The 11,142-nt window shown below is 36.8% G+C and overlaps 2 protein-coding genes across 2 annotated transcripts; one reads left to right on the top strand and one right to left on the bottom strand.

The window, feature by feature from the left end:
* The first annotated feature begins 351 nt into the window (after positions 1-351).
* LOC113092622 (protein canopy-1) lies at positions 352-2,856 on the top strand. The gene is made up of 3 exons (XM_026258289.1): positions 352-822; positions 1,479-1,575; positions 2,447-2,856. Exons 1-3 carry the CDS (start codon positions 673-675, stop codon positions 2,485-2,487), a joined length of 288 nt encoding a protein of 95 aa, XP_026114074.1. The 5' UTR covers positions 352-672; the 3' UTR covers positions 2,488-2,856.
* Positions 2,857-7,002: 4,146 nt separating this feature from the next.
* LOC113092623 (homeobox protein engrailed-2b) lies at positions 7,003-10,683 on the bottom strand. Its single transcript, XM_026258290.1, has 2 exons — positions 9,855-10,683; positions 7,003-8,066 (listed from the first exon to the last, which is right to left on the bottom strand). Exons 1-2 carry the CDS (start codon positions 10,321-10,323, stop codon positions 7,750-7,752), a joined length of 786 nt encoding a protein of 261 aa, XP_026114075.1. The 5' UTR covers positions 10,324-10,683; the 3' UTR covers positions 7,003-7,749.
* Positions 10,684-11,142: the final 459 nt, after the last annotated feature.

Below are 11,142 nucleotides of genomic sequence, written 5' to 3'. Positions count from 1 at the left end.
ATACTGTGTCTGAAAGGGGACAATGGGGTCAGGGATATATCTACATCGCAAGAAAATCCAGCTCATCTGCAACCTGTCCTCTTTCCAATAACCCCTTGCCCCCAACCCCGCCACCCTTTGACTGGCCTGACAAGGAAGGACTTCTGCTTTGATCACTGGAGGATGGAAGAGATGAGCTGCCCAGAGAACCAAAGGATGGGACTCCACTGTTTACCCTGCACTTGGCTGCTGTTGACAACTCCCCTCCCCACTGCTTACCCCCCGCTCTCCAGCCTTTTCACTCTCTCCGCCCCCCGTCACCCTTTCCCCTTTCTCCTTCCGGGGGAGGCCAAAGGGGTGGGAGCAGGGTGCACCTTGACCTGTCTAGACACCACAGTGTGTTTTTGTTCTGTTGCCAAGGCAAGGGGATCTACTTTTGCAACTTTGGAGATGCAGGTTAAAAGTCAGCGTCATGGCACAGGGGATGTGTTTAGATGGGAACGGAAGGAAAGGTCATCTAAGTGACCTCAGTGCCCTTCTCCTTTTTTTATTTTTTAAGAAAGGGAGATTCGGTTTTGGTAACTTAGTCAACTAATTTTTCTGTAATTTTATTCTGAATTCTCTTTCTGATAGGTTCCTCTGGCTAGGTCCGAGACTTACTTAAATGAACTTCTGGAAGAAGTTTGCAATAGCATGAGCGATTATGCCCTCTATGAGGACCCGGACACCAAAGAAAAGAGCTACAAGAGATTTGCACCAAGAGGAAATGATGGCGTGAATTTTCCCGATTTCAAAAATTTTAAGTTTGATGGACCAGAGAGTTCCAGTGCCTTGAAGTTTGCTGTGAGTATAAATTTGGATATTTGTCATGGTGTACATTAGTCTTTTTGACAGGCCTGTATACACCTTAAAAGTGAGTTTGTTTTTTAGAAGCTTTTTTTTTTATTTCCACATGATTTTTATGTAGTTTTTTAATCTATGACAGTTGTGTAACTACAAGTTGTCGAAACTACATAATTAACAAGTTTAATTTTTTATTTATTTATTATTATTAGTTTTATTTCTGAAGGCCTTTGAAACATTTACATTAACTGAGATATTTAATGAATTATCAAAACTGACAAAACTTCCTAAACAAAGTGACATGTTCCTATGGTAATTTTTAGATTTAGATGTATTTTTGTTATTATAATTGTATTTGTTATATGATTGCTGTTCATTTTTCTGTTAAATACAAAGCATGTACTGTAAGCTTTTATATCGTGTTCGAGTGGTTTTGTATGTTTTCTGTACAAGATGGCTTTATTTTTAGACCACAGTAAAATAACTAAATGCCATTTGCCTGTAAGTTGCCTCGTGAACCATTCAAGATGGCAGACTCGCCAATGGTATAGTGCTAAAGATGGGCTGCCCGTTACTGTATTTTCACTGATGTGATTGGCCGCTGCTTCTTTCTTATTTACTGTTCATAGAATGCTTTTTAAAAATGTCTTTTGCAGTGTGAAAGCATCGTGGAAGAGTTGGAAGATGATATCATCTCCCTCTTCTCCAGTGAGGCAGACCATGTGGCTAAGACGCTGTGCAGTGAAGTATCAGGTATATACATGTGTGTGTTAAACCTGTTTACACTCAAAAACCTGAACCAAAGTGTTTTCTTGATTTGCTTTGTGCATAAAGTGTTAGTTTTTCATGCATTTCTTTAGTGCTTTTCTGCATACAAATAATAATGCAGCTTTTAAATTATCGTTGTTTTTTACATTATTATTTTAAACCGTCTACAATGGGTTTTTCTGTTTTTATTTTCTACGTTCTGCTTTTTAAAATCAAACTAGCTTTTTCTTTTCGCATTATGCCTCAACAACTTGTAACTGCAGTGCAGTTTTTACAGGTTACATTTTATGAAATTCAATTCTGCAAACACTGGGAGACTTTAAGCAGAATAGTGTTCATTTTGCTGGAATTCTAGTAAATTTTGACATTGATTACAATATGTAAGTATGTGAAATATTGCTAGCCAAAGAATGTGAAAGTGTACGGAGTATGTGTATAAATTTCAGTTTAATGAACATTAAATACATATGCTGTTAAAGATATATATATATATATATATATATATATATATATATATATATATATATATATATATATATATATATATATATATATATATATTTTTTTTTTTAATCTTGTGCTTGACATGTTTAAATCTTAAAGAGACTTGTTTATGCAAGTAGTTGTCTGTAGTAGTAAGTCTAACTAACAAGTGTCTATGATAAAAAAATTCAAAAGCAAAACAGTCAATGTCAATTTTATTTTCTAAAGTTTTGTGTGTGTGGCAGAAAATAATATTGTGCGTTCAGGAATGTAGCAAGAACCCCAGTTAAAAGCTTAGCCTTCTTTTGCATTCAATTTTTTTTGTATCAAATGCTTTGTAATTCTATGCCTTATTGTTTCTTCACATATCCAGGTCATTGTAAGAGCTCCGTTTTCCAGCACACTGAACTTTAGTTCCAGATTAGCGTCTGCTGAAGAACACTCAAATACCCGGACCAAAAATGAAGACATTAAATATTTTCCTAAAGTATGTTATTGTTTAGAATTTTTTCAAAATGTGATGATACACTTTATGAACGTCAAATAAGTTTTATTACAACTGCTTCCACTGTTGATTAGTGGGCACACTCTTCTTGTATTACCTTAATACATATATATATAATAAACTTGATTTTATTCCGATGACTTGTAATTTAATTTACATGTTTAATTCTTTAGTTCATTTTTACATCAATTTAGTTTCATGGCATTAACTATGGTATTACCAATGTTATTTATGGAACGTTTGACCGTGATAAAAGAAAATAAAATATTTCAAATATAGTGGTTAAATGAGTCATTTGTTTTCATACTTGCCACTTTCTCCTATTCAGAATAATATGTGTGCGGATATGTTAACAGGAATGTAAGATGCAATGGCAAAAATACAGACTTTATTGTCCCAAATCGTTTCACAGCACAGCCTGCTTGTTTCGTTCTGATGTCCCATATCTGTCCAAGTCGGGCTTTTGAACATGGCCGCTGGGTAAGCATGATGGCATGCCTTTCGCACCCTTCCCTCACAGCTCCCTCCATGCAGAACTACGCATGCGCTGCAGTGGTGGCAGCACAGGGGCAGGTCCTGTTTTGGGAGAGTAAAGGAGCAGAGACGCCATGATTGCTTAGCTCTGTGAGTTGGTCTGGATATGGGTGTGAGCCAAATCACTGAGGGGGAAAATGACAATACTCACCGCTTTTCTCTGATATTGTTGCATTGTTTAACAAGTCCGCTCTCTGTGCGCAGTGGGAAAAATGTTGCATATCACAAGGATATATTCAGGAATCTACATGATGCCGGTTGCTTTTGGGACATGTAATGCCTGGGTGTTTCAGATGATCAGTTGATATAAATGAGTAAAGGAATAATCACTTCTCTGCTATTTTGAAGTAATTTGGTTCGTGTTTTGCCTAAGTTTAATGCATAATCCAAAGAAAAGTTATTTGAAAAGTTTAATTATAGAATGCAATATTATTTATTGAACAAACATCTAACATTCCTTATTTGTGTGTGTATATATATATACACACAAATAAGGAATATATAATAATAATATATATATATTATTATTATTATTATTATTATTTTATTTATTTTTTCATGTAGACTAGTAACCTTAGTATTAAATGTCTGCCTTTGCAAGGTTTCTGGTCCCAAAAGTGCTATATCTACCTGAAGAATACTATCATAAGTTCATAGTTATGTAATTGTTGAACTATGCTGTTCTTGTGAGATTTTCAGTTCTCAGGTCACCTTTTTTCATACTAAAGAGAAGTTTGCTGTGCATGTAACCATCCCTTCTCACAAAACCGATTGCTGTTTAGAAAGTTGGTTGTGACTTTACAAAGTATCTTATTTCTATTGTGTTTACCCAGCTTTGTGTTTGTGCTTTGAGCTTAAGTATGACAGATCAAGGGTTCCCAAGGTGCAGTGGGCTGTGACTCAAAACAAAGGGAACTGGACAGCTAAACATCAATTTCCCATTTTATGCTAGCTAGAGCTACTTGTCTGCCCTAGAGTGGAGACATCTTCAATGAACGCAATGCTTTTTTTTCCTTGATCATGTCAGCTGGATGATTAACCGTTTGGTACAATTACCTAAGTCACTCAGAATGGACCTGAAGTTATACACGTTGAAAAAATGTAAGTGAAATTTGATCTCACCCTTAAATTCGCTATAAAGTTCAACCGCTGAGCTGTGGCGTTAACTTGTATTCTAACAAGATTAAAATATATTTGTCCTGGAGATTAGCATACTTAAATCCTTTTTTGCTTTTTCTGAACTGGCAGTGTGCTTTGATCTGTGTTGCGTGGCAAGAGCCTGGCTTTGGCTTGGCCATCCGAGTGCCAAGTGTGAAATTGGTCTGATGTCATCCCCATTCTTCACCCTCTACATCTTTCACTGCCTTAATTATATTTCCGCCACAAAGCCCCAGCTCTTCATTGCATATTCAAGTTTGACTAGGAAGCATTCAAAAACTATAGATAAATGACTCCGCTGGAAAGGAGACAAGATAGGCCTTTCTCTGATACCCAGACGAGGCAGATCAACACCGTTCTGATATGTATTTTCTTTTCTAGAGCGACTGGCCTCGGGAACCCCAGCCATTCAGACTTTGGAAAGAACTGTTTAGGGAGAGGAAAGTATCAGTGTTATCAGTTCATCAATGGTTAAAAAATGGAAGAATCCAGAAGCTCTGAGGTAACCTAGTGTGAGTTACTGGGAACTGGGATGGACATCAAACCTTTTAAGATAGGCTTTTAGAGCTTCATAGTTTGTCTGTCCAGCAACCAGCCAGAAGTTGGCAGTATGACTTCTTGAACAAAATAGTTGAAGCAAGAGGGAGAGTTCTTGGGAATCTCTTAGGAATCTCCTCCTACCATTTGAGCTCAACTTCGATTGCAGAAATGTTCTGTTAGTGTATGAAGTGAAACCAATTAATGAGATGCCTTTAAGAACCGTGCTGAATTCCTAGGTGATGAAATGTGGGCGAAGTGAAACGAGCCACCTGCAGCTGTGACAGGAGGCTTTGACCTTCAACGGGGTCTCCCAGCCACAGACTTCATTCAGGAGCCTCGCTGCGCGTCTGAGCGGCAACTGCCTTTTTCTTCCCAGTGAAGCTCGTCAAGTCAGTGACCGTTGGGCGTTACTTCCACATACAAGCCTGGCCAGAATAGAAATGCAGATGAGATTTTCTGGCATTGAGGAACAGGTCAATGCTGGGAATGGTTCTCAGAGATAGCTCGCCTTTTGTGTTGGACCTTTTCAGTTATACGACTTTTCTAGAAATGTTTTCATGGCGTCAGGTAACATTGAAGTAGCCTGTGTGTAAAGTTTCTGCTAAGAGTTACGATTGCAACAATGCAAGCTAAACATATTTTCAAAGTTTAGCTCAATATCGGTAGTATCTCGTTTTTTTATTTAAGAGTTAGCCTATTTGCGTAAAATTATGCCTATTTTTACTTTTTAGGCGGATTATGTAAATGTAACTTTTAAGAGGTGATAAGTCGTATTTCTGGTTATTGGGCTACTTGTAAATTAGACGTAGCCTATAGCCTAGTTGAAACAAATGTAACTTTTTTATGCTCGGAATTTTACATCTATGCTATTAGCAGCATTTGGACTCCCCCAAGTGTTGACAGTTGGACTAAATTTGGCTTTGCAGGGTTTTTTTAGGCCTATTCTTTTTTTCTTTTTCTTTTTGTTGTTGCAACCAAGTCGCGTTCGACTCCACATAAACCTTCGGGCGAAACCAGATGTGTAGCATGGCCCATAATAAAAGAAAAAATACTTTTGATAGGCTATAGATTGATTTTTACCAAATACACCAGTTTTGTAAACTGGTTGTTGCTGCAGCCCATTCAGGAGTAGGCTATCTGTAAATGTTGTCCTGTTTTTATGTATTCAAACTTTGTTAATTCGAATTTTTCATTTTATATTTGGCTGTACAATATTTGGTGAACTTTTTTTTTTTTTTTTGCGAAAACGTTTATTTTTTCCTCAAATGTTGCACCATGTGTACAGTAAGGTTGTGGCAAAGTTAATTTTATTTGTTCTTTCCAGTTAAATGTGAATAATTTTGACTGCGTAATCACCACTGCATCTCGTTAATTTTAGATAAAGAACCTCGTGCTCTTTGTGACCCGCCTACTTTTAGAAGATGAATTTGATTCAATAAAAAGGACAGTTCACCAAATTAAAGTTATTTTGCCTTTTGTTAATTATGTGCTACTTGCCATTGCCTCTTCTTTCAAGACATTTCAGATTATTTGAAAACATTATTCATTAGCTCTGCAAAGTGGTACAATAAATCTGATTGTGTTCCAGTTCTCTTTTGAAACTGTTACACAAATAAACGCTATATACAAACTATCATCTTTTTAATGTTACACTAAATCCTATTGATATATTTTAAACAGAGACTCGGGTAATGATTTAGAGAAAAGTTATAAAACCTGCCCACATGTTTTATCATAAATTAAATTAATAGAATTGTCTGTTTACATTGTACGCCTGTAGTGTCGATTATTTATCTTTCAATTGATTTCAGTTCTTTACTTTTCGTCTTTCTACTTAACTTATAACTTTTTTTCTAAATCAATTATATTCATTTTTTTTTTAGAATTATTATGAATATATATATATATATATATATATATATATATATATATATATATATATATATTACAAAACGTTTTGCCAATGTTTTGGAGGCAGTGGTGGTGATGCTCTTTTCACAAGATGTATTTTTTTAAGGGGAGAATGCACGACAACTGACTTTATTAAATCATCATTTAAAAAACTAATCTCTTAAATAAAGAGAGTTGCTTTTTTCAGCTGAATTACAATTGTAATTTCATACTGAAGTTTAAAAAAAAAAATTGAGAAAACGAAAATGCATTCAGTAAAATAAATTTTAACCAGATATCCATTTGGAAAAAGAAGATGAGAGAACTTTTATTGTACATTCCCAGCTAAATTCAACAGACAACAACTTAAGTCAAGTATGCATTAGAAGTGTAGTTTTGAGGTTTACTGACTCGTATGCATTCAGATGTCTGATCTGTTTCCTGAAAATGTGAGGATATTGGATGTGTAGCATCCTTGCGGATAGTGTTTTAGACCATAGATATTTTAAATACAATATACTGAATTATTGTAAGCATGATATGATATGTAATGTTGTCTTTTTTAAATACCATGTCTCTCTAACACAACTCCAGGCAATAAAGTAAAACATTCATCCAGTAATAAAATTATGCATGAAAACGAGCAAACATCTAAATCAGATAAAACATTTTTACCATTTATTTTAAATCACAGTCGCCTGAATGCAGCAGGAGAAAATTCTTTGGACTTCAGCATGGATTTAACACGTCCACTTGTGGCTCATCGTCAAGTGTCAATCACAAATCGCCCCCCCCCTCCCCTTTTTTTCAAATAAAGAAGCGTCCTTTTCTTCGTGCGCTATATCTGAAGCTTCAGTAAGTGTACAGCAGTGATGGCCTACTAATTGAAAAAGTTTTACACCACTGTACACGTAAAGTGTAGGCCTATATATACACATAATATTGCAGAATCAAATGTCATACATATAGTTTTCATCCGTTTAATGCTGGTATTTTGTACACTGGCCCTTGCTTGGAATTATTGCATTTCAGATGTCCTGTCCTTCACGTTAATCACTGTCTGATTTGTCGTCCTTTGTTGCTGTGGCGTGATTGTATAGTCCCTGTGCCATCAGGTGCAATGCAAGCGAGTTTTTGCTCCCCGAAGCTTTTTTAATCTTCGCTCTTTTGTTCTGAAACCAGATTTTGATTTGAGACTCGTTGAGGCCGAGTTCCTGGGCCAGAGCTTGTCTCCTCTGCTCCGTCAGGTAACGGTTATTCTGGAACTCGTTCTTGAGTCTCTGGAGTTGCTCGGCTGTGAAGGCTGTTCTTGGACGCTTGTCTTCCTTGCTTGGATTGCTCTTCTTTGGTTTGCGCGATCTCGGTCCTGCATTTCAGAAAGTAATGAAAGAGATTACAGTTTGCTCGTGCCGTCAATGCACCTAGCCAAATCAGTAGTCCATTTGCAATATAGTTGCTTAACAGGCTAATATCACTATTACAAAATAATACAAATGTAATCGATAATGCTGTTTTAAAAACAGTGTTATTTGGGGATACTCGAATCAAGGATTGTTTCAGATCAAATGTTGCAGGGGGTCTGTTCTTGTTTTGGCTATGGATGCATAGTGTAGTGGTGGTGATGGGGGTGGGGGTGACTGCCAGAAAGGGAGGGGTGAAAGAGGCTTTCCCCTCTTTCTGTTACCATAGGAACTACATTTATAAGAGAACGTTTTTGTAAACTTCCTCTAAGAGTAGCACCTGTCGTTCAGTGCTAGTATACGTACCCACTGCATATTCTATTTTTAGTTAATTCTTAGGGAGCCTACTCCAGTGCACCCAAGGGTTCCGCGTGCTCTGAATGCTGACAATAGATTGATCGGCAGCCTATGAGATGAACCCTTGCTCGCACCCTATTTTTACACCTTTTATTTAGCTTAAGCTGAGTATGATTTCGATTGTAGACTGTTATAATAACACTATTAATATTTTCACGGTGTGTAATCGAAAAATCAATTTAAGGGACCAATAAACGTGCTCACATCAAGGGGGTAGGCTATCTTTCAAGTTGGTGTGACCTTTCCAAATATTCATCCCTATAGGCTAGCTAACAATGTAGAGTGCTTTATAGTATAAAAACTTTGGTAAATTTATGTTCATTTAATGCATATTCGAAATTGGTTTAAGATGTTTTCGCAAGATTATTGAAGAATATAGCCTATTAATCAGAAGTTTCGTCGTGACAAAACAAAAACAAAAAACTTGCGTTGCCACTTTTTCGGAAGGCCTTTTTGTGCGCAATTTGAACTTCATTTGAAATTAGTTCATTTGAAATGCTGAAATATTGTCTAAAATTGTCCTGTTTTTTATCTATCGAATGCCGGTAAGTGCAGGAATATAATATTTATTTCAGAAGCTAGTTTTGAAGAGATCTGATTTAGCATTTAGCTTCTGTGGTGCGTCCAACTCCATTGTCAAAAATATGCTAATTAAATATCAACAAAGACATCGAAGTAACAATGGCGCAAAACTACCCGTTCCTTTTTAGAAAATAAAGGCAAAAATGTACCATAATTACCATTCATAACATTGTAACATTTTTATCAATTCTTCCTTTTCCTCACAACTTAAGAAATGCCAAATCAGACATAAACGAAGGATCAAACTGCATCGTATACGAAACATAGTTTTTTGGGGGGGTTCTAATTGCATAATAGGCTACTACGCCTCTAAAATAATATATAATAATAATAATCATAATTCTGATTATTATTATGGTCGAAACAATATTAAAAACAAGACAATAAAAAAAACAACACTAAAAATGATTATTATTCTACATGTAGTCTATCATACAGCAGCAGTAGACTATTTTATATAGGCTATTGAAATATTTGTAAATATTAGATTTAAATGAATAATAATAATGATTAAATCTCCTTAGTTATTCCTTTTAATTTAAGAGGACTTACTCCATAAAAGAAAACTCCCTGACTCTTGGCGGGCCGTTTTACATTCATGAAGAACATTTGTTCTTCGTGCCCCCTTTCCATCGACAAATTTCTGTAGTTTAGTGTTTTATTTGTTCACATTCGAGTCAAAACACGTGCACACTTTTATAACAGGTGATATCTGAGTATATACATTGAACTTTGAAGAGAAAATAAATTCTTACCTGATGAAGGTCTGTCTGAATATCTTGTGCAATATACCCAAGCCGGCCAAAGCATTGGTTTGTTCGACTGCGCAGCGCTACTTTGCGAGCAATCCGAGTCTGAGCTTAAACACTGATCTCCGGTCTCTGCACGGGGTTTCAGAGGTGCGTCCGCGGTAATATCAGTTTTTTTAGACGCACTCACTGGGTGAGGGCTCGAGGGTCCTTCCCCTGACACTGGAGCTACCTGCCCAGAGCCGGGAGCCGATGGACAGCGGTTCTCTCTTTCAACTATATTAATTTCGTCGCGCCTGGTTCCTTCTTTCCTGCGACCAAAGTCTGGTCTCAAAATGTTGTCGATGTAAAAGTTGGTGATTCTGTGAGGGAGTAGGTTTCCAGGAGCCTGCAACAGGGGTAGAATAGCCCTATTGGACTCATCGCCCGAGTCCTGGCGCTCCACATCTCTGTTACTACGATCATTTTCTTCCATAGTGAAACTCTCCAAATGTTCTTTTTAACCCCTTTCTCTCTCGCGCACACACGTATGTATGCGTTCCAGTTTTTGTGGTATATTTTCCTTATTTCTTAGCTTTACTGCAAAGAGAAACAAGCAGGAAAAAAGGACAACTCCTTTTTTTCTGATTCTTTTGTCGGTTAAAAACGACGAAACCGCCTTGTGTGCATAGAAAGAAAAAACATAGTTTTAGAAATTAATTCCACAGTGTGCCCCTTGCAATTGTCTTTGTATTTACTTTGTAAAACATACAGGTAAATTAAATCTGTGCGGTATCAAAGCAGTAGACCTGCTCTAGTAAATAAGGAAACGCAAACTGGCTCTGGAATACTTTCACTACGGATTTTTGTTCTTATTTTTAATACGAGTCCCCCGGGTGACGTCGCAGTCCGGTCTCCTAGACACGTGCCTTTGACCAATAGATGGAGCGAAATTTTATCACATGACCCAGTGACTCTCGAGTAAATGACAGCACCCAACCTCGCCTTATTTTCAATACTTAAAGCGATAGTACTCTATTAGCTTAAGTGTTCAGCATCCCAATATTTTGCCTTTTCAAATTACTAACTAGGCTCCTGAAAACATGAACACATTATTTGCCAAACACATTGGCTATTTGTCCGTATGTGGAACCGCTGTCTTTTTGAGTAGACTCGTAAAACTAAATCGTTTATAAATCGCAATGGGGGAGGGGTGTGTTCATTTTTACACGTAATTCGTTGGTGTCACACACTGTCCAATTTCGTAGTCTTCTTATTTCACAGTAAGCATTGCTGTGCTATTTTCCTTTTTCTT

The sequence above is a fragment of the Carassius auratus genome, unplaced genomic scaffold (assembly GCF_003368295.1).
Source record: "Carassius auratus strain Wakin unplaced genomic scaffold, ASM336829v1 scaf_tig00214676, whole genome shotgun sequence".
Classification (NCBI taxonomy): domain Eukaryota; kingdom Metazoa; phylum Chordata; class Actinopteri; order Cypriniformes; family Cyprinidae; genus Carassius; species Carassius auratus.
The sequence above is the reverse complement of the archived record's forward strand: the minus strand, read 5'-3'. Positions and strand labels throughout refer to the sequence as shown.

Coding starts and splice junctions, on each gene's coding strand:
- LOC113092622 (XM_026258289.1), top strand. CDS start 673: ATGAGCGATTATGCCCTCTATGAGGACCCGGACACCAAAGAAAAGAGC. Junction 823..1,478: donor CCAGTGCCTTGAAGTTTGCT/GTGAGTATAAAT, acceptor TGTCTTTTGCAG/TGTGAAAGCATCGTGGAAGA. Junction 1,576..2,446: donor GCTGTGCAGTGAAGTATCAG/GTATATACATGT, acceptor TCACATATCCAG/GTCATTGTAAGAGCTCCGTT.
- LOC113092623 (XM_026258290.1), bottom strand. CDS start 10,323: ATGGAAGAAAATGATCGTAGTAACAGAGATGTGGAGCGCCAGGACTCG. Junction 8,067..9,854: donor TTCAGACAGACCTTCATCAG/GTAAGAATTTAT, acceptor TCTGAAATGCAG/GACCGAGATCGCGCAAACCA.